We start from the raw sequence: 24,150 nt of genomic DNA, 5'->3' as shown, positions 1-24,150 counted from the left end.
TTAACTAAACTGCGTCATCACATTAAATCACACAGTGATATGAAGTCATCTTGGCAAATCCAGCCACGAACTGCCCCACCTGACAGGGTGGGTCTTCCTTTTATACCCTGTAGAAAAAACCTGTCACATGACCTCTACTGGCGGGAAAATGACATCACTCCACCATTACCTCATGTCCAGTATAACTTCAACCCCAGTCACGTGACAAGGGTACCACTGTCACGTGTCACGGGTACGTAACACCTCCCTCCAAAAAAAACATTTTTGGTCTGTCAAGAACAAAAATTTTAACAATTACTTACAAGAAAAAAAACAAATGTATAAATCATATAACATACACAATATACAATACAGTAGGAGTGTTACAATAAAAAAAACCACTCCAAAAAAAAAACATTTGTACATTCAACATCGAGATAGACAATCAGCAACCACATTATCTTTACCTTTAATATGAGTTATCACAATATTGTACTCTTGTAACATCAAACTCCAATTTAACAATCTTCTGTTTTTGTTTTTCATCTTACTCAGAAAAACTAACGGATTATGATCAGTGTAAACAATAAGTGGTTTTTGAGTTGTACCAACATATACCTCAAAATATTCCAAAGCCAAAACAAGAGATAACAATTCTTTCTCTATTGTTGAATAGTTTCTTTGATGCTTATTAAATTTCTTAGAAAAGTAAGCTACTGGATGATCAACCTCATCACCTTCATTCCTTTGCATCAATACTGCTCCCGCAGCTTCATCACTAGCATCCACAGCTAATGAAAAAGGTTTTGCAAAGTCAGGTGCCTTAAGCACAGGTTGTTCACATATCATTGTTTTCAATTTTTCAAATGCTTCCTGACAAAACACTGTCCATACAAACTCCACATTCTTCTGCAGAAGGTTAGTTAATGGAAGGGCAACATTAGCAAAATTCTTACAAAATTTTCGATAATATCCTACCATTCCCAAAAACCTTCTGAGAGTTTTTTTCCCCGTTGGAGTGGGAATTTCCAAAATTGCCTGAACTTTTGCCTGAACAGGAGCTACCTTACCTTGACCTACAACATAACCAAGGTAAGTCACAGTAGCATGTCCAAATTCACTCTTGGCTAAATTAATAGTCAAGTTAGCTTTTGAAAGCTTTTCAAACAATTTCTCCACCGCAATAATGTGTGCTTCCCAAGTATCATTTCCTGTCACTAAATCATCAATATAAGCATCAGTATCTTTCAATCCCTGAATCACAGAATTAATCATCCTCTGAAAAGTACCTGGGGCATTCTTCATCCCAAATGGAAGAACATTATACTCATATAACCCAGATGGAGTTACAAATGCAGAAATCTCTCTACCTCTGTCCGTTAGTGGAACACACCAATACCCTTTCAATAAATCAATCTTTGTAAGGAACTTTGCTTTTCCAACCTTATCTACACAATCATCTACTCTAGGAATTGGATATGCATCTGTTTTCGTTACAGCATTCACCTTCCTATAGTCCGTACAAAACCTAATACTACCATCAGGTTTTGGCACCATAACACATGGCGAACTCCAATTCGAGTTAGAATGTCTAATAATATCATTCTCTAACATGTATTCAATTTCTTTCTCAGCAAGTTCACATTTTTCCATGTTCATCCTATATGGATGTTGTTTAATAGGTTTGGCATCTCCAACATCTACATCATGTGAAGCTATAGTAGTCCTTCTCGGAACATCTGGAAACAAATCCTTATACTTAAAAATCAATTCCTTCATCTGTTGTTTCTGCTCTAGCTGTAAATGTGCTAATTTCTCATCCATATTTTCCAAAATAGTCGAATTAGGTAACCTAACAGAAACAATGTTAGATTTAGAATGAAAGTCAGATGAATCATCTATCATGTTCCCAGTTAAATCCAACTCATTCTCACTAACCACAACAGTCACAGTATCAGATTGTTTCTCAAAATATGGTTTAATCATATTTATGTGGCAAAGTTGTGTTGACCTTCTACGATCTGGAGTTTTTATTACATAATCCACATCATTAACTCTAGACACAATTTCATAAGGTCCATGAAATCTAGCTTGTAAAGGATTTATCTGCACTGGGAAAAAAACCAACACCTTATCTCCAGGCTTAAACATCCTCATCCTAGCTTCCTTATCATACCAAGTCTTCATTTTCTCCTGAGTCAACTTCAAATTTTCCTTGGCTAAGCTACAAGCTCTATGTAACCTGTCCTTAAATTTCAAAACATAGTCCAACAAATTAGTATGCACTTCCTTACTAATCCACTGTTCCTTCAATAAAGCTAAAGGTCCTCTAACTCTATGTCCAAACACAAGTTCAAATGGACTAAAACCTAAAGATTCCTGTACCGATTCCCTTACTGCAAATAAAAGTAAGTTTATACTCTCATCCCAGTCACTTTCATTCTCCACACAATATGTCCTAATCATATTCTTGAGAGTAGAATGAAACCTCTCCAAAGCACCTTGCGATTCTGGATGGTATGCAGACGAAGTAATTTGCTTAGCTCCCAGTTTATAAACTATCTGTTGAAACAATCCAGACATAAAATTACTACCTTGATCAGTTTGTATTTCCTTAGGCAATCCAAAATAAGTAAAGAATTTTATAAGAGCCTTCGTCACAGTTTTAGCTTTTATATTCCTAAGTGGTACTGCCTCTGGAAACCTAGACGAAGTACACATGATAGTCAACAAATACTGATAACCAGTTTTTGTCTTTGGTAATGGACCAACACAATCTACAATAACTTTAGAAAACGGTTCACCAAATGCCGGAATAGGTTGTAATGGAGCTACTGGTGTAACCTGATTTGGTTTACCCACAATTTGACAAGTATGGCACGTCTTACAAAACATCGCCACATCTTTTCTTAAACCAGGCCAGTAAAAATGTTTTAAAATCTTGTCCACAGTTTTCCTTACCCCTTGATGTCCACCTAAAGGCACACTATGAGCTAAAGTCAAAATCTCATTCCGATAAACTTTAGGAACAACCACCTGGTAAACAACATTCCATTCCTCACTTGCAGGAATTGTAGGCGACCTCCACTTTCTCATCAACACTCCTTTCTCCAAGTAATATCCTACTGACACCTTCTCAATTTCACTACCTAGTAAAGCTTGTTCCCTTAATTTTACAATCTCAGGATCTCTATTCTGCTCTGCTATCATCTCCTTCCGAGACAGAGATAAATCTTCATAGTCAGACTTACTCCCAGAATCTTGTTCAAACAACGAAGGTAAGAAAGTCTCCGACACATCTTCAAAACTCAAATCCTGAGTTGAACAGTCATGAGTAACAACCTCATTCTGCACATCAATCTTTTTAGCCATAGTTCTAGTCACAACACAAGAAAAATCTGTGTTAGAATTCACCTCAGGTACCTCTGATTCCATTGTCAAATGTACTTCAGGAAAAACTTGTCCACCTGCCAAGTCATTACCTAACAATAAAGAAATACCCTTCACAGGTAAGCTATGCTGTAATCCTACCTTAACAAATCCTGTAACTAACCCTGACTTTAAATTTACTTTATGTAAACGTACAGGCATAAAATCACTTCCAACACCTCTTATGTAATTTACCTCACCAGTATCACTCTTTTCATTAAACTTCAACACACTATCTAACATCAGTGATTGAGAAGCTCCAGTATCCCTAAGAATTTTTATTGGCACCAGAGTAGATCCTTCTTTCAAGGATACAAACCCTTCAGTTATAAAATGATCATACCCCTTTCTAACTTTGTCAGACTCTAACAAATCCTCATTTGTGTTTACCAAACCCTGTAACTTTACAGGTGCTTCAGTATGTTGCACACAAGCATCCGGAACTGCTTCCTTCTCTTTCTTTTTCAATTTGAAACAGTTAGCTATTACATGGCCAGGCTTCTTACAATAGTTACAAATAAGACCAAACTGTCTTTCCTTCACAGGCTTTCCTTCCTCCTTACCTCTCTCATTAACCTCTGATTTAATTTCTAATTTACCTGGAGTCTCCATATTATTTTTCCTCTTAAAAATTCTACCCTGAGGAAATTTATTCTTATGGATTAAAACATACTCATCAGCTAATCTAGCACAGTCCTGCAATTTATCAGTATCCCTCTCATTTAAGTAGGTCCTTACTTCAACAGGAATGCTTCTTTTAAATTCCTCCATTAAAATCAGCTCTCTCAATGTATCATAGTCCTCATTTACATTTTTAGAAGAAACCCATCTCTCAAAACACATAGCTTTATCATAGGCAAATTCCACATAAGTCTTTTCCACAGACTTTTTCAAACTCCTGAATCTTTCCCTATAAGCTTCTGGGACCAACTCATACGATTTGAGAATATTTTCTTTCACAATATCATAATCTAATGCTTGCGCAGCAGTTAAAGCTGCGTAAACCTGTTGTGCCTTGCCTTTGATTACACTCTGTAATAACACTGACCATTTATCTTTCGGCCACTCTGACATCCGAGCAATAGTTTCAAAATGTTGAAAATATCTCTCCACTTCTGTTTCACTAAATGGAGGGACCAATTTAATTTCTTGGCTAGCAACAAACGGTTTTTTAGAATCAGCAGACTGTTCTACAGACCTTAATTTAGCCATTGCATATTCAAAATCTCTCTGCTTTTGCTCAATTTCCAATTTATAACGTTCCAACCTCATTTGTTCAATTTGCAACTGCATCTCCAGATTACTTATTGGAAACGATTCTAAAATCGATTCTTCAAAATGACCCGAAGCCACAAAATGTGATGCGATCTTTCTCTGTATTACAGCTTTTGACGTAGTTGGCAAAATCCCTTTAAGATGCAACCGATTAGCGATCTCAGACACTTCAGTTTTTTTCGCCTTCGCTAACAAATCCGCGTCTGGCGAATCCAGAAACTCATCAATATTCATCGTTGCCGAATACCACTCACAAGCCAATCAAAAAAAAACAACGAGCAATCCCCGTTACCAAAACACCGACTCAAAATTCAAAAAGCTTATTAAACTCAAATAATTCAATTCCGGACGTACCCCCATATTTATGTTACGTATTCGGGCAACAATAATATAGATGAGTTAGGCAAGGGGTTTTATAACGAATAACACGTTTATTAAACACTGATAACAAACCCCCTTCAAATGTAAACAAACCCAAACAATGGTCCGAGCTCAGCTGCTGGCAGCTGGTCAGACAGTTCTTAATAGCTTTGCAGTCTCAAACAGTCTTTAAAGTAGTATTGAAAAAAACAGTTCTCCAAAGCGAATTGCCGAATGAAAACAGTTCAAAGAATGATATGCCGACAGTTCAAAAGCTCACGGTACTTTTAAAAGGAGAGACTTTTTAAAGCGATGTGAATTCTCTTCCACGTCGATGTCCTTCGATTCCCAGCGTCGAACTCCCACGTCGAATTTTATTAAATATAACAGCTTAAAGTGACTGACCTTCCTTCCACAATATTCTCAATCTCCCGCTTTTCCAGCGGAGACTATCGTGAGAATAATAAACGAAATCCTTCCGAATGAGGATCACACAAGGTCGAAGTCAATCCATCGAAAATCGATTCTTCTCAATTTGTCGTCCAAGCTTCACTCTCCCTTGGCAAAGAAACCGTTGGCTCTGACCTTTTAAACTTTAGGCATTATATAAAACTTCATTTTTAACTAAACTGCGTCATCACATTAAATCACACAGTGATATGAAGTCATCTTGGCAAATCCAGCCACGAACTGCCCCACCTGACAGGGTGGGTCTTCCTTTTATACCCTGTAGAAAAAACCTGTCACATGACCTCTACTGGCGGGAAAATGACATCACTCCACCATTACCTCATGTCCAGTATAACTTCAACCCCAGTCACGTGACAAGGGTACCACTGTCACGTGTCACGGGTACGTAACACTGGAAATTTCAGAATGCTGTAAAAATGAGAAACATCGAAACCTAGAAAACCTACAGCACAATACAAGCCCTTCAACCCACAATGCTGTGCCAAACATGTACTGGATCATGGTCATGATCTTTCAAGAATCACTTGATTCTGGCATGGAAGATTGCAAATGTCACTCCATTCTTTAAGAAGGGAGAAAAGCAAAAGAAAGGAATTTACAGTTAGCCTAACCTCAGTGGTTGGGGAAGTATTGGAGTCTGTTATGAAGGATGAGGTTTATATTTTGCAGAGAAGCACAGCGATCCTAACGTCTGTACAGGATCGTGCTATGCAAGAGCACGGACTGTGAGCTGCCAGTGGGAGTGAGCTGGATGGAGTTAGTTAAAGAGTCCACTGCAGTAGTGGGTGATCCTAATATTTCTCCATGTCCAGAGGATTGTGAAAATTAGCGGCAACAGTGCATATTGGTTACGTGACTGTCACTTTGTATGATCCATACGTGGATTTCTGGAGTATTCTGTGGCGACCACTTTTTGTTAATCCAAGAATGGATTCGGGTGTATTATGTGGTGACCACTCATGTTAAAGAATATTCCATAACTGTCACCTTGGGATATCCTTACATGGATTTTGGAACTCAGACTCTACTTTGTTACTCCCGCATGGACTCCAGTTTTTAAGTGACGTCTACTCAACGTCTGGAATCTTCTGTGATTGCTGCCTTGCTCTTCCTGTGTGGACCCAATGTGAATGTGACAATCACTTGTCTCCTGGAATTTTCCGTGATCAACCTCTTTGTCAACTTAACGTGGATTTTGGAACCTTTCCTTACAGACACCTGTACCTGCTCCCATGGTTTCAGGAACCTTCTGGGTTGAAGATTCACCTAAGATTCACCTAAGATGTGGGAAGAACTGTTTCTAAACCTCCACAATTCTTGAGCTAAGATGCAGTAAACTGTTTCCATTTTCTTTGTAATCTGTTTAATCTGTTCAAATGTCTATATTTTTGGGGTGGTTTTGAAAATATATTCGTTTAATATTAAAAGCTGAGTCTGTGGTCTATTGCTGCTGGTTCGTAACACCTAAGGGTACAAAAGTCACCCGGACCAGATGAACTGCGTCCCTGGGTTCTGAAAGAGGTAGCGGTTGAGATTGTGGAGACATTAATACTCTGTGAGCCACATGGAGAGGACATTGATGGGCTCACTGAGTGCATCACTGGTTACATCATCTTTGTGGACTGCAATGTTCCTGCAAAAACTGTCCTTTGTTATTGAAATAACAAGCCATGGGTAACAAAGGACATTAAGGACATCCTGAACGCTAAAAAGAGGGCGTTTAGAGTTGGAAATAGGGAGGAGCTGAGGACAATTCAGAGGAACCTGAAAGCCAAGATCAGGGAGGCTAAAGACAGGTATAGGAGGAAGCTTGAGTGGAAACTCCAACAGAACAACATGAGAGAGGTCTGGAGTGGGATGAGGGCCATCACTGGGTTCCGGCAAACTAGCAACAGAGGAGCCAAAGGCAGTGTGGACAGGGCCAATGAACTTAACCTGTTCTTTAACAGATTTAACACTGTGGCCCCTGCCCATCCCCCACATAATTCATCTGTTGTTGGCCCCCAACCAACACATACTCCACTCTCCTCACAACCCCCCACCCTGCTCTCATGACTACACCCCTCCCCCACCTGAAACCACCACGGTGGGCTTCACAGCCGAACAGGTGAGAAGACAGCTGAAAGGTCTCCACCCAAGCAAGGCTACAGGCCCGGATGGTGTCAGCCCCAGGTTGCTCAAAGCCTGTGCCCCCCAGCTATGTGGAGTACTTCACCATGTCTTCAACCTGAGCTTGAGTCTCCAGAGGGTTCCTGTGCTGTGGAAAACGTCCTGCCTTGTCCCTGTACCGAAGACGCTATGCCCAGTGGCTCCAATGACTACAGACCAGTGGCATTGACCTCCCACATCATGAAGACCCTGGAGAGACTTGTTCTAGAGCAGCTCCAGCCTATGGTTAGACCACACTTAGACCCCCTCACACTTAGCCTACCAGTCCCGACTGTGAGTTGAGGATGCCATCGTCTACCTGCTGAACCGTGTCTATGCCCACCTGGACAAGCTGGCGAGCACTGTGAGGGTCATGTTTTTTGATGGTGTTCAACACCATCCGCCCTGCTCTGCTAGGTGAGAAGCTGACAGTGATGCAGGTGGATGCTTCCCTAATGTCATGGATTATTGATTACCTGACTGGCAGACCACAGTATGTGCGCTTGCAACACTGTGTGTCAGACAGACTGGTCAGCAGCACTGGGGCTCCACAGGAGACTGTCCTGTCTCCTTTCTCTTCACCATCTACACCTTGGACTTCAACTACTGCACAGAGTCTTGTCATCTTCAAAAGTTTTCTGATGACTCTGCCATAGTTGGATGCATCAGCAGGGGAGATGAGGCGGAGTACAGGGCTATGGTGGGAAACTTTGTCACATGGTGCGAGCAGAATCATCTGCAGCTTAATGTGAAAAAGACTAAGGAGCTGGTGGTGGAGCTGAGGAGGGGTAAGGCACCGGTGACCCCTGTTTCCATCCAAGGGGTCAGTGTGGACATTGTAGAGGATTACAAATACCTGGAGATACGAATTGACAATAAACTGGACTGGTCGAAGAACACTGAGGCCGTCTACAAGAAGGGTCAGAGCCGTCTCTATTTCCTGAGGAGACTGAGGTCCTTTAACATCTGCCGGACGATGCTGAGGATGCTCTACGAGTCTGTGGTGGCCAATGCTATCATGTTTGCTGTTGTGTGCTGGGGTAGCAGGCTGAGGGTAGCAGACACCAACAGAATCAACAAACTCATTCGTAAGGCCAGTGATGTTGTTGGGGTGGAACTGGACTCTCTGACGGTGGTGTCTGAAAAGAGGATGCTGTCCAAGTTGCATGCCATCTTGGACAATAACTCCCATCCACTCCATAATGTACTGGTTAGGCACAGGAGTACATTCAGCCAGAGACTCATTCCACCGAGATGCAAACTGAGCGATGTAGGAAGTCATTCCTGCCTGTGGCCATCAAACTTTACCACTCCTCCCTCGGAGTGTCAGACACCCTGAGCCAATAGGCTGGTCCTGGACTTATTTCCACTTGGCATGATTAACTTATTATTATTTAATTATTTATGGTTTTATATTGCTATCTTTCTACACTATTCTTGGTTGGTGCAACTGTAACAAAACCCAATTTCCCTCAGGATCAATAAAGTATGACTGTCTGTCTGTCTGTCTGTCTGTCTGTCTAGTAACGATCTTTCAAAACTCAATGGACTCTGGCATGGTAGACACATACTTTGTAAATTTGGAATTGTCTTTTGATGTTTCGCGCTGTTACGAACCCCGTAACTGGGTGTCTAACCAGGAAAGATAGAAGAATCCGTTGGAGTCTGGTGGTACTATATTCAAAAGTGTTTATTAGTAAAATACACAAATCAATATCAATAATGCAAATATATAGATAATACACGTTAGCAATAATAAACCTAAAAGTGTGGGAATAATAATAAGCAATAATAAACAAGCTCTATCGATGTCTAGGGGATAATGAATTGTCATATGAGAGTATAAACTTCAGTTCAGTTCATACGTGCTGAGGTAGATGTTGGTTGTTGTGTTGCAGTCGTTGGAGAGAGAGAGAGAGAGTGAGCGAGCAGTAACAGCTACAGGCAGGCAAACCTTCCTTTACGTTCTTGATCCGTCGTTTTGTTGTGGCCATTCAGGTATGACACCTCTGTCCTTCAGCTAGACCGTTCTTCTGTGGTGGACTCGTCACTCTGGCATGAGTGGACACACACACAAGCCCCCACCGGCCCTGCTATAACACTGTGAGTTAAACTGACCGATCCTTTGTTCGGTCTCCGATGCCCCACACCTTCCCGTGGGTTCCAACACTCAAGCAGTGCTCAATAGTGTGTCTCCTGGAGTGTCTGAGGGGTGTCTCCCCAGACCTCACTTTTATCCCTACTCACGGGGTCTCAGGTGTCAATCAATTTTGAATGGCTGTGTCCATCAAACCAGCCCACTCCGGCTGTCCACTGAGGAATTTTAATGAACAGAATGGTACAAGATAAACAACCCTCTCAGAAGCCATGTCTTTCAGAAGTCATAATATGATGAATCAACAAGTCTCTCTCCCCTCTCTTATCAGTAGCAGATGTTCTGGCATGTTTTTGTTCCATCTCTCTTTCATTAGCAGCATAGCAACAGTAACGGTTTGTGATTCTCCCGGGGTGGGGGGGAACATGGGCAACTTTGCACCCTTCTGCCCATCAGAGCTGTTCATCCTTCATAACAGCACATAAAGTACCCAGACCCACATTGGACAAGTGAGAAGTTTCGACTGAAGGTGTCTCCATATGATGCCTGCTGTGCCCCGTTTTGTCAAATAAAAAAGCTGCTTCGTATCTACCCGTTATTTTCTCCGGTGATTTCATTCATGCACCAACATTTGGTGGCAGTGGTGTGATACCTTTGTGACCCATCGTGTGACCAGCGATCTTAGCAGTCTAAGTGGGTGTGTATTTTTTTAAAATTGGCACTCTCAATTGGATCTGTTTGAGTTGGTGGTACACAAACACAAAGCATCATGAACACAGCTGAACTGGTAGACGTAAAAGTGGTGTGTGCTTGTGCGTGTGTGTTTACATAAGAGAGGAAACTTTGCGTGTTAGCTTGGTGAGATGAAGACACCAGTTGTGAAGGGTGGTCATCGATGGTCCGAGGCGCCAGAGTCAGTGCATCAGTATATACCCGTTCAGGGAACTGCATTTTAGCATAAGCATTTTGCGAGTGTGATGCAGAGGAATACAGCAAGCATGCACGAGTTTAGGTGCTCAAAAGTGGCAGATTGCGGAATACATAACTGCAGTTTTAAATATGTGCTGTTTAACTGGTACCTATCATTTATATTTTGTGTAGTATGGGAATTAGTATGGAGATATTTCAGGGAGAGGTTCTACCCAGATATATCTGCCAGGATGGCACCTATTGAGGTCAGACACTGTCAAGTCGAGAACCCTGATGATCTGAGTGAGCCAGCCCCTGAAGAATGACTGATCATGCAGAATGTAAATATTGAGTGTATGAGGAGTATTCAAGGTTGGATAATCCAGGGAGGGATGACCCAGTCTTCTTGAAAATGATGAAGGAAGGCCTGAGTTCAGCCCATCAGAAAGTTTTTGATTTAGGAATAGCAGTGGGGTTGATCTACTCCACAATAGTTTCTTTGGTCCAGTGAGATGGACCAAAGAAAATGCAAGAGAAGTCGTAAAGCGGCTGCAGTGGATGCAGCTGCTGTGATGTCTTAGAAAGTTTGGGCATCTAGCAAAGGACTGCTAGACCAGCTGTGGCCTATCAGGGCATGGATGGAGAAGGTGTTCAAAAAGGAGGGGAAGAAATAGGCAAAAGTCATGGTAGACATGCAGTCGCTCACTCCATGTGCCCAGTGTGTCCAATCTGACTGCTGATCAGATCATAGAGCTGGTGAGGACGGCTTCTAGGTCAGAAAAATAGCTGGTGGCACTGCAGTGCTGATGACCCCCAGATGTACACAACCCCATTGTTAGGGAGCCAGCAATGCGATATGTTAGTGGACATGGGCATTGGTATTGATAACTGACCTATCCTTGCCAACAAATGGACAAGCTATTTATATTACGGGCATAGGAGGGAAAACTGTGAAAGCAGTAAAGAGCAAGTCGCAAATACGCGAAATTGGCAGAGTGCAGCTTCCCGTATTTCTGTCTATGTCCAATCAATGAGGGTACAATGCTTGGAATAGACATCCTAAGGGAAGCAGGGACCGGTGTAGATTTGGGAAAGAGAAATAACATGGACAAGCTGGGGGCAGCAAACCTGTACAACCAATAGTATACACAACCTGGCTAGCATAGTCGCAGCTGCCCTGATCATCAGAGACTGGAGCCAGGATGGTGTCTATGGGTTAATTTGTCTGCAATGCAACTTCCTGATAGAGTAATTATGGGTTGTGATGAGCCCAGGGCTTACAGGGATAGAATAACACAGTATGTGGAAGACCTTTGTAACCGATTTAAAATGTTGAAGGACCGAGCAAAACAGCAATAACACATTGCTGATCAGAGAAAGCTAGAGGGAAATGAGATGCTGTCCCACAGTCGGGTGACCAAGTCATGGTGAGTGAGCTGCCTGAAAAGACAGGGTTTGCTTCCAGATGGATAACACTTGTGTCTGTGTGCAAACTCGGTGAGGCAGACAGTGGAAACACTGGACTTAGATTAAACTGTACGACTCATCTTGTTGCTCCCACAGACAGAGCAGGGGATTAAGTGTACCCGGTAACCATGTAATTACAGAGAACATAAGAGAGGAACACCAGCCGGCCACACCAGAGCTGACCACAGCTGATGAAAACATACCCATAGGAAACGTAAAGGCAGAAGACACAGACCGCGTGATAGAAACCCATGAATAGCATACTAAAGTGTGAGTGATGGTGATGGTACTCTTTAATGAAGGCTGGTTGCTGAAGGTAGATGATTAGTTGAATAGCATAGAATAAAAAAGATAATGTGGAAAAATAGATGGGGAGGGATTTAAGTTAAAGCAGAGCCAGCAGGTTCCACAACTTTGGTAGCATGGTAGACTAAGAAAGATTGCACACAGCACCTGAAGGCAGTCAGTCCCTGCTTGAATGGGGAGCAAATGCAAATAAACTGGGCCCTTTCAGCAGTTGGACCAATGATCAACTGGGTAGTTCGGAGGGGCATGCCACTGGGAAGAGGACCTTACAGTTATTCAAATAGAGACCACCCCAACACCTTCCTGTCAATCGACAAGAGGGTGTGTGAGCCTAGTGCACGTACCTTGCTGGTGCCCCTGGAAACAGAGGGGTTTAGCTACTAGAGAATGAAGAGGTGAAGAGAAGGAATGTGATTAAGCAGCCAAATGGCCAGCAGGGGAAGAGCCAACGGGCATATGAAAAGGACCACATTTCTGAAGGCTGTTGGTCAAATTTCTGGAGCAATCTCTCTGCTTAACATTTTGTAGGTAGTGGTTAGGGATGATTATGCAGATACACATAAGATAATGGGGGGGGGGGAACATTCTAAGATGACATTTTTTTGTTGTCCTATTTGAGTAGATCTTCCTTTAGGTTGGCCTTTCTTGGAACAAATTTATTTTGTCCAATTGTGCCAAGAAGTGGGGGGGGGGGGGGTGTGTTAGGACAATTTTGGGTTTAGTATATTTACATTTAACAAATGGCTTTGGCTACCAGTTTTCACATCTGAATATGAGTTGTGGATTTAATTTGGAGTGCAACTCTGAATGATGGGTTCCTAAAAGCCATGAATCTCAGACCAGATGTCTGTGGTGTGCATGTGAATCAGGAAGTGTGAAGTTTGTGTGTTTTTGCAAAGAAAGTATTATCCATACTTTGTAAATATGGAATTGTCCTTTGATATTTAGCACATAAAATACCGAGCCTCGCGCTAGGCCAGCGAGACCTTCAGCGAGACCTTCAGCGATGCCTGTTGAATAAAGAAGCTGCTTCATATCTATCAGTAATTTTCTCTGGTGATTTCATTCTTGCAACAACAGAGGCTGAGGAAAGGAAATTGTAGGCCAGTTAGCCTGACTTCAGTGGTTGGAAAGATTTTGGAGTTTATTATTAAAGATCGGGTTTCAGGGTACTTCGAAGCACAAAATATGCCAGTCACCATGGTTTTCTTACCTGCCTGTCAAATCTGTTGGAATTCTTTGAAGAAATAGCAGGCAGAATAGACAAAGGAGAGTCAGTGGATGTTACTCTTTTGGATTTTTAGAAGGCCTTTGACAAGGTGCCTAAGAAGATTGCCTAAGAAGATAAGAGCCCATGGTATTACAGAAAAGATAGAAAATTGACTGACAGGAGGCAGAGAGAGTCTGAATAAAGAGGGCCTTTTAATAAAGATTGGCTGCTGGTGACTAGTGTTCCACCGGTTCAGTGTTGGGACCGCTTATTTTCACATTATATGTCAATGTTTTGGATGAAAGAATTGATGGCTTTATAGCCAAGTTTGCAGATGACACAAAGATAGCTGGGAGGGGGGAGATATAGTGTTGATGAAGCAGGGTAATTGCAGAAGGACTTGGACAGATAGGGAGAATGGTCAATTGTAACATATTGCAGGGAACTGCATGGATATGCACTTTGGCAGAGTGAATAAATGCACAGACTATTTTCTAAATAGGGAGTAAATCAAAAAATCAGAGGTGCAGAGGGACTTGGGAGTTCTCGTGCAGGATTCCCTAAAGCTTAGTTTGCAGTTTAAGTCAGTGGTAAGGAGAGGAGATAAAATGTTAGCATTAATTTCAAGGGGACTTGAATACAAAAGGAAGGATGTAATGCTGAGGCTTTATAAAGTATTGGTTAACTGCGCATGGGGTATCGTGAGCAGTTTTGGGCCACTTATCCAAGAAAAGATGTGCTGGCATTGCAGAGAGTCCAGAGGAGGTTCACAACAATGATCCCAGGAATGAAAGGGTTAACATATGAGGATCATTTGTTAACTCTGGTCCTGTACTTACTGGAGTTTAGAAGAATGAGAGGGGATCGCATTGAAATCTATGGAATATTGAAAAGCCTGGATAGTAGATGTTTCCTATATTGGGGGTGTCTAGGATCAGAGGAACTCAGTCTTAGAACAGAGGTACATCCATGTAGAACAGAGATGAAGAAAAATTTCTTTTGCTTGGGCTGGTGAATCTATGGAATTCATTGCCACAAATGGCTGTGCAGGCCAAGTCATTGGATATATTTAAGGCTAAGTTTAATAGGTTCTTGATTAATAGATTAATAGGGCATCAAAGGTTATGGGGGAAGGCAGGAGAATGGATTTGAGAAGAATAATAATCAGCCATGATGGAATGGCAGAGAAAACTCAGTGGGCCAACTGGCTTAATTCTGCTCCTATGTCTTATGATCTAAAGGAGAAGTGTGATGAACATATTTGGTTTACTATAAGATAATTAAATGCACCTGGAGGTATACCTTCATAAAATCTGCTAATGCTAATTGGTATACAGTTGCAAAAACAAGTTTGTGAACCCTTTGCAATTATAGTTGGCCCTCTTTATCCGCAAATTCCACATGCACGAATTCAACCAACCGCGAATCGTGAAAACCCGGAAGTGCTCTTCTAGTACTTGTTGTTCGAGCACGTACAGACTTTTTTTTCTTGTCATTATTCCCTAAACAATGCAGTATAGCAACTATTTTACATAGCATTTACATTGTATTAGGTATTATAAGAAATCTAGAGATGATTTAAAGTATACGGGAGGATGTGCGTAGTTTGTAGTTTATCGTGGATCGGGATCGAAAAAAATCGGAAGTTCTCTTACTCAGTAAGTCGGAACAGGTACATCCGATATTATTTAGCGTCAGTTAGTCAAGCATTTGTCTTAGTATATAGTATATATTTTACCTTTCTATGCATATAAAGCACTTAAGAACATATATTTCAGCACTGGGCTCGGGAACTTCTTCCTGAGTTCGATCCAGTGACAGGCTGCTATTGAGTGCGCTCTCCACCGTGCCGGGTTGATGTGAGGATCAAAAACCCAAAACCCAATAATTAAACCACTGCGTTGCTTAGTAATAATTGTAGCTTTCATCGGGGCAGAGCCGTTCTCACTTTATCATTTAAAATTGTTCCGATCATTGACCGACTGTAGCCTAACGCTTTTCCAATGACTGATGGCGTTTCACCTCTTTCAGATCGCTTTATTATTTCCACTTTATTTTCAATCGCGATCATGATTATTTTTGTGAACAGAAACACTGCGGATTCAGTGTTCTACCACTGGGTCCTAATGTCCACCGCACTGAGACACGTTAAATAAGGTCTGGGGTTCCGTTGGGTCCTAAGATCCACCGCATTGAACAGGTTGAATAAGGGACTTGAGCATCCGCGGGGGGTCCCGGAACCATTCCCCGCAGATAAGGAGGGCCGACGGTACCTGCTTTTCTGCATTAATTAGATGTTTTGAATTGACAGTAATCATAAACTAATTAGAAGTTTTAATCTAAGTGCAACCTTGTGGGCTGAAGGGCCTGTATTGTGCTGTAGGTTTTTCTATGCAACTGTTTTGGTTTGAGACAGTTGGTTATTATTTCTAATTTACATAATAAGGAACCATTTAGCACAGAATAATTCTACTGTTGCAAATAGAGTGTTCTGTTTCTCATTTGTATTTAGAGGTGAATCAGAATGTGATTGCCTAGGACTAAAAATAAGACCATAAGACATAGGAACAGAATTAGGCCATTTGGCCCATCAAGTCTGCTCTGCTATTCAATCAAGGCTGATCCTTTTTCCCCCTCCTCAGCCTTCTCCCCATAACCTTTGATGCCATGTTCAATCAAGAACCTATTAACCTCTACCTTAAATACACCCAATGGTCTGACTTCCACAGCTGCCTGTGGAAACAAATTCCATAAATTCACTACCCTCTGGCTAAAGTACTTTATCCGTGTCTCTGTTTGAAATGGATGCCCCTCTATCCTGAGGTTGTGCCCTCTTGACCTAGACTCCCCCATCGTAGGAAACAGTCTTTCCACGTGTACTCTGTCTACACCTTTCAACATTCGAAAGGTTTCAGTGAGATCCCTCTTCATCCTTCTATATTCCAGTGAGTATAAACCCAGAGCTCTCAAACATTCTTTGTATGATAACCATTTCATTCCCAGAATCATCCTTGTGAACCTCCTGAATCCTCTCCAATTCCAGCACTTTTCTAAGATGAAGGGCCCAAAACTGTTCACAATACTCAATCTGAGGCCTCACCAGTGCCTTATAAAGCCTCAGTATCACATGTTTGCTCTTGTATTCTCGACTTCCTGAAATGAACACTAACATTGCATTTGCCTTCCTCATCACAGACTCTGCCTACAAGTTAAACCTTTAAGGTGTCCTGCACAAGGACACCAAAGTCCCTTTGCATATCAGATTTTTGGATTTTCTCCCAGATAGTCCGCACATTTATTTCTACTATCAAAGTGCATGACCATGCAGTTTCCAACATTGTGTTTAATTTGCCATTTTCTTGTCCATTCTCGTGATCTGTCTAAGTCCTTCTGCAGCCTATCTGCCCCTCCCGCCAGTCTTCAATCATCTGCAAACTTGGCAACAAAGCCATCTATTCCATCATATAAATCATTGATATACAGCATTAAAAAAATAGTCCCAATACTGACCCCTGTGGAACACCACTTGTCACTGGCAGCCAATGGACAAAGATCCTACTCGCTGCCTCCTACTGATCAGCCAATGCTCTAACCATGCCAGTAACTTTCCTGTGATACTATGGGCTGTTAACTTGGTATGCAGCCTCATGTGTGGCACCTTGTCAAAGGCCTTTTGAAAGTCTGAATATACAACATCCACTGTATCTCCTTTATCTAGCTTATTTGTAATGTCCTCGAATTCCGACAGGTTCTTCAGGCAGGATTTTCCCTTAGGGAAATCATGCTGAGTTTGTCCAATCTTGTCCTGTATCACCATGTACTCCATAACCTCATCCATAGCAATTGAATCTAACATCTTCCCAACCAATGAGGTCAGGCTAACTGGTCTATAATTTCCTTTCTGCTGCCTTCCTCTTTTCTTAAAGAGTAGAGTGACATTTGCAATTTTCCAGTCCTCTGGCACCATGCCAGAGACTAATTATTTTTGAAAGGTCATTCCTAATGCCTCCACAATATTTAATGCTACCTCTTTCAGAATCATAGGGTGCAGTTTATCTGGTCTGGGTGTTTTGTGTCCCCTTGGGTCTTTCAGGTTTTTGAGTACCTCTCCCTTGTAATAGTAACTGCATTCACTTATCTTCCCTCACACTATGTCTTCCATAGTGAAAAGTGGTGCAAAATACTGATTTAGTTCATCAGCCATCTCCTTGGCCCCCGTTATTATTTTTCCGGCCTCATTTTCTAGCAAACCTATATCCACTCTCATCTCTTTTACTTTGAACATGCTTGAAAAAGCTTTTACTATCCACTTTGATATTGTTTGCTAGCTTGCTTTCATATTTCATCTTTTCCATCCTCATGATTCTTTTTGTTGCTCTGAGTAGGGTTTTGAAAGCTTCCCAATCCTCTGTCTTCCCACTAATTTTTGCTTTGTTGTATGCCCTCTCTTTTGCTTCTACATTAGCTTTGACTTCCTTGTCAGCCACGGCTATACTGTTTTGCCATTTGAGTATTTCTTTGTTTCTGAAATACATCTATCCTGTACCATCCTCATTTTTTTTTTGCCTAGAAACTCACACCATTGCAGCTCTGCTGTCATCCCTGCCTGCATCTCCTTCCAATTTACTTTGGCCAGCTCTGCTGTCTTACCACTGTAATTTCCTTTACTACTCTGAAATACTGCTACATCAGACTTTAACTTCTCCCTATCATATTTCAAGTTGATCGCGATCATATTGTGATCATTGCCTCTTGGGGATTTTTTTGCCTTAAGCTCCCTAATCACCTCTGGTTCATTACATAACACCAAATCTAGTAGACTCAATGACAAACTGCTCTAAAAAGCAGTCTCCTAGGCATTCAATAACTCTCTTCAGATCCATTTCCAACCTGATTTTCCCAATCGACCTGCATGTAAAAATCTCATATGACTATCTCCTATGCCTTCTTGACGTTCCTTTTCTATTTCCTATTGTAATCTGTGGTCCATATCCCAGCTACTGTTGGGAGGCCTGTATATAACTGCCATCAGGGTCCTTTTACTCTTACAGTTTCTTAGCTTGATTCACAAGGATACAACTTCTATGATCCTATATCACATCTTTCTACTGATTTGATGCCATTCTTTGCATGTAGAGCCACGCCACTCCCTCTGCCGACTTCCCTGCCCCTCTGATACAACGTGCAACCTTGAACATTCAGCTCCCAGTTAACAACCATCCTTCAGCCATGATTCAGTGATGACCACAACAATCATACCTGACAATCTGTAATAGTGCAACAAGATCATCCATCCTATTTATTATACTTTGTGCATTGAGATATAACTCTTTGAGTGCTGCATTTGCTACTCTTTTTTTGAGTTTGCATCCTTAATGCACTGATACTCACCCTGCTGGCTGCAATTATGTCTTATCATCCTTCCTGATAGTATGGCTGCATGCCATCTTTGCTTTTTTTTAAACCATCACTCCTATCCTGAGTCTCCAACAGCTCTAACAAACTTGCTCATGGGAATATTGGTTCCCCTCAGGTTCAGGGGCAACCCACTACTTTAGAACAGGTCTTGCACCCCAGAAGAGTTCCAATGATCCAAGAACCTGAAGCCCTGCCCTCTGCACCAGTTTTCAGCCATGCATTAATTTGCCAAATCATTCTGATTCTATCCTCTCTGGTGCACAGCACAGGCACAGTCTAAAAATTACTTCCCAGAAGGTCCTGCTTCTCAGCTTTCCACATAGCTCTCTAAATTCTCTTTTCAGGATCTCTTTGCTTTTCCGTCCTATGTCATTGGTACCAGTATGTACCAAGACATCTGGCTGCTCTCTCTCCCTCTACAAAATGTTGTGGATGCAATCCAAGACATCTCTGACCCTGGCACCTGGGAGGCAACATATCATTCGGATGTCCCGTTCAAGTCCACAGAAACTCCTGTCTGTTCACCTGACTGTTGAGTCCCCTATCACTGCTGCTTCCCTCCTCTCCCTCTTTACCTTTTACACCTATGCTCAATGCCAGTAACTGGGTCTTCATGGCATTTCCCTGGGATGTTATCCCCCAGAGTAGTTTCCAAAATGGTATACATATTATTGAGAGGAATGATCACAGGGGTGCTCTGTGCTAACTTGCTATTCACATTTCAATTTCACCTGACAGTCACCCAACTACTTGCCTCCTGCAACTTTGGGATGAATACTTCCCTGTAACTCTGAATACCTCTTTACTCTCCTGCCAAGCCAAAGGTCATCCAGCTGCTGCTCCAGATCCCCAACTTGGTCTTTAAGGAGCTGCAGCTGAATGCACTTCACATAGAGGTAGTTCCCTGGGAGACTCTGGGTCTCCCAGAACTCCAGCATCCCGCATGAAGAACACACAACAGTCATTAGTACGGTACAGTAAGAAGAAAAAAAATGGGGAACCTTAGCAGAAGCTTACCCAGAGCCAACGCCTCTTAAGATCAGAATCACTTTATTGCCAGTGTGTGAAACATACCAGAATTGATTGTGGTTCAGTGCCATACGTAAAACACAGGACAATACTGTAATAGACAACACAATAGCAACCAACAATTTACAAACAGCCATGAACAATCAACAATTAGCGCAAACATCAATAATGACTTAAATAAATGTGAGCATAGGAAAAACTAAATAATTATCAACAGAACAAGGAGAACATGAAAAAACATGAAATGAGTGAGTATTGTGGAGAAGCTTGATAGCTAGAGGAAAGAAGCTTCAGAGATGTGTAGTCCTGATGGTGATGGACTTGTAGCATCTCCCTGATGGCAATTTAATGAATAGTGAATAGGTGACTGCTTGATCATCAAGGTATGTTCAGTATTTTTCTTTTTGGGATATTGAAGACTTAATTTTTAATTTGAATGCAGTCAGTTATTAATCTTTTAAACTAATAATATAGTTTTAACTGATGTCTATTTGAACAGGACACTGAGACCATGAGAAGAGCTCTGGCTATGATTGACTCAAAGATAAATCAGGCCAAAAACTGGCTAAGAGATCCTAATGCGCCTCCAGGTAATGATAATTAATGATGATACTACACAAAATACCAGGTGTATTTCATTCATTTAGCTTATCTAATGTCCCAAAATGTTCTTTTGCCAAATAATTCTTTTCTTGTTAGTTCTTTGGATGAGGACATTAGTGCTAGATTGATCTGATCTGTTGTATGATTTAGGTGATGCTGGAGAGCAGGCCATCAAACAAATATTGGATGAAGCTGGCAAAGTGGGAGAACTGTGTGCAGGCAAGGAACGGAGAGAAATTCTGGGCACCACCAAGGCTTTGGGTCAGATGACTGACCAAGTATCTGAACTCCGAGCCAGGTAAAATGAATAAATACTGTTTAAAAAAAAAATTTGCTTAGTTTAAATAATAAAACAGTTTTAGTTTTGTTTGGTACAGTATTGTTATTGAATGTTTGAAATACAAAGATAATTTATATAGAAATTGCATTCTTACAGTAGTTCATGTTACAGAAGAAGCCAAGAATGTGGTAATTAAAAACCAAAATGCAATTGCAATACTTGCATAGAAATTACAAACAAGAGAAAATCTCTAGGTGCTGAAAATCCAAGCAACACACACAAAATGCTGGAGGAACTCAGCAGGCCAGGCAGCAACTAGGAAAAGTCCTGCCAAATGGTTTTGGCCTAATATGTCGACTATACTCTTTTCCTAGGTGCTGCCTAGCCTGCTGAGTTCCTCCAGCATTTTGTGTGTGTTGCGTAGAAATTATTCTGTGCAAATCACATGCATTTTAGATTTGTAATGTGTTTATAAGAGTGCCAATTAAGTTGGGTGTAATTTTTTTTTTAATGTAGAGGTCAAGGGGCTACACCAATTGCCATGCAGAAATCACAGCAAGTATCCCAAGGGTTGGACATGTTAACAGCAAAAGTGGAAAATGCAGCCAGGAAACTGGAAGCCATGACTAATTCAAAGCAGGCCATTGCTAAGAAAATTGATGCTGTTCAGGTAATATTACAAAATTATTGGAATCTTTCATCTGCAAGTTTGTACACAAATAAGGATTCTTTAATGTTTAGTATTACAAACTTGTATTACCAAATGTGGGTTAAAATTAATAGTTCTTGAAAAGATTATATCTGCTTTCCTATTTCAGTGGGATATTCAAGCTGAGCACCTGCTACAAATCTAATCAAAAAGACAACTTATTCCCAATTCTAAATGTCACTTGCTTTAGAAGCAGCCATTGGATGCAACAGAGTTCACTTTCTTTCCCAAATCTAAGCTAACATTATCTATGTACATTAGCTTTATTACAGATCATTAATTAACACTAGTGTAGATTATGGTATTCAAATCAAGAAAGATTGTGCAAAGTAATGCTAAGTTATTGTTAATGATGCCAGGTATGTTTCAGGTATAGGTCAGCTATACTTGGCAGAAGTTTTTCCCAGAATAACTATTGCACACCACAGTGACTATGTTTTTTTCTCCTCCTTTTTCTCACAATTAGAGTGCCTGTATGTATGAAAACATTGTGCAATTAGGGAAATAAATAGTGATCATCTCCCTGTAAAGGTGTTTTGATCAGCAAGAACTGTAGAAGAGTCTGTGTCCTGCCTATTTTACAGAGGAAGCAAAGGGCATGTTTGAAAAATTAATGTCCAAATGGCTTTTTCCACCTCAACATCAATTTTGTCTATTATCTAAGAAATAGTGAACAGAGAACACAGGACCATAAGATATAGGAGCAGAATTAGGCCATTTGGCCCTGTTGGAAAAAGAGAGGGAGAGAGATACCGCTTCTACCTCTTCCAACGATTCTGAGTGAGGCACAGAGAGATCTGTATTTACTGACAATTACCTTTATTGTTCAAACTAACAAATACGTGAATTCATACACTAAATACCTTGTGCACACACCTGCTAAGTATCCCTGACTCTCCTGGATAGTCAAAGAATAGCAAAGGTATTACCCAGGCAGAGGAATTTACGCTGGCCAGGCGCTCCTTGTTCCTCGTGGTCCCGATTCACTCTCCACGTGCTTCACGCAGGGTTCTTCTCACTTGTATCTGCGATGGTTATTCTTCGAAGTTACCGCCACCGGCACATACAAAGCATCCACTTTTATATCCATTGCTTATCAATTCAAATGTCGCATTCCCGTGTCATTGGCCGCAGGTCATGTGTCTGGCCTTTAACACCTGGTCATTGGCTCTGGTCCAAGCCAGCATCCATCTATTGTCCTCTTCCCATCAAGGGACAGTTGCTGACTCATAGCTCTTTGTTCTCAGTCAGCAATGAGCTTGAATCGCCTCAAGCATTCACAATCCTGCATGTTATAGCCAACCAAAGAACACCTCACAAATAACTCCTTATTTGGAAATGACCTCCAGTCCAGCAGATTACCTGAAGAGTCTTTGTGCCTTCTTTAAAACACTAACCAAGTCCAGAATGTCAAGCTCACAAAATGGAGAATCGAGTGTCTTCACAAAATGGCAGCCTCCATCCCCCAAGCACACGGCAAGAACAAAGACTGCTTCCACTGTCCTTGATTCATTTGAATTCACTGATTTGAAGATTGTCATTCTTTCTGGCCAACATATCCCTCCTCTTGATCCAAAGATTTATCTTAGGATCACTATCCTCCTCTATTCTATTGACCATCCATTGGATTGCCATGGACCCCCAGCAGGTGTGCTGCACTTACATTATAACTTTTACTTACTAAATTCATACGATTTTTATACTGGCCATCACTCAACATTTCATTTGCCTTCTCAGCATGTGTTTTAATAATTTTTGAATGTTCAGACCACTGATGAATTATTTCCTTTGCCTCCTCCACCACTCGTGTCCAGTCTGCAGTCAAATGAGGAATCAGTGGCAACTCAGTTACAACATAGTCCCACAAATATTGATCTGTATCAATTCGTTGGATTGAAAGACTTTCCTCCACTACCTTCTCCACTGCTGGTTTAGGCAAAGTTTGTCCTCCAATAGTCAAATTTAAAGTCACATCCTCAATTGCAACATTGTGACTTTCCAAAGGACACTCTTTCCATCCTTTGGTATAACTCGTAGCTGATGTTGCTATATAATATGTTTGTCCCACCAGTGCATACTGCAGAAAAGAATCATTACCCACAGGCAAAATAGACAATGAGCAATTTTCATAAGTATTAAATCCACAATCCACAAGTTTTTATCTAGTCATCTCTTCTGGACAAGCCTAGTGATTTCCCCCTCGATGACATTTCGATAAATCTATTCCTTTTCTGATACCATTCATAACAATAGCATGTTTTGGTGGGTTGCTTAAGGATATCCAAGTATTCTCATGATATTTACCTACATTGTGAACCCTTTTCAAGGAGAGAGTTAAATTATTTCCATGATGAGGAATGTGGAATACTGCACCCACATAAAACCTCCCTTTATCATCATCACAAGTACCCAGTACCCTATGGAATATTTAATGTTTTATCCACACACATCAAACCATCTAC

General features: G+C 41.3%; 1 protein-coding gene across 2 annotated transcripts in view; it reads left to right on the top strand.

Annotated features, from left to right (window-relative positions):
- Positions 1-24,150, top strand: part of LOC140714433 (vinculin) — a 306,627-nt gene that overhangs the window by 144,759 nt on the left and 137,718 nt on the right. For both annotated transcript variants that reach the window (XM_073025728.1, XM_073025729.1), the window contains exons 7-9: positions 20,596-20,686; positions 20,850-20,997; positions 21,496-21,649. In XM_073025728.1, coding sequence (XP_072881829.1) covers positions 20,596-20,686; positions 20,850-20,997; positions 21,496-21,649 — 393 coding nt within the window. The remainder of the gene's footprint in view (positions 1-20,595; positions 20,687-20,849; positions 20,998-21,495; positions 21,650-24,150) is intronic.

This window comes from Hemitrygon akajei, chromosome 21 (assembly GCF_048418815.1).
Source record: "Hemitrygon akajei chromosome 21, sHemAka1.3, whole genome shotgun sequence".
Taxonomy (NCBI): Eukaryota; Metazoa; Chordata; class Chondrichthyes; order Myliobatiformes; family Dasyatidae; genus Hemitrygon; species Hemitrygon akajei.
The sequence above is the reverse complement of the archived record's forward strand: the minus strand, read 5'-3'. Positions and strand labels throughout refer to the sequence as shown.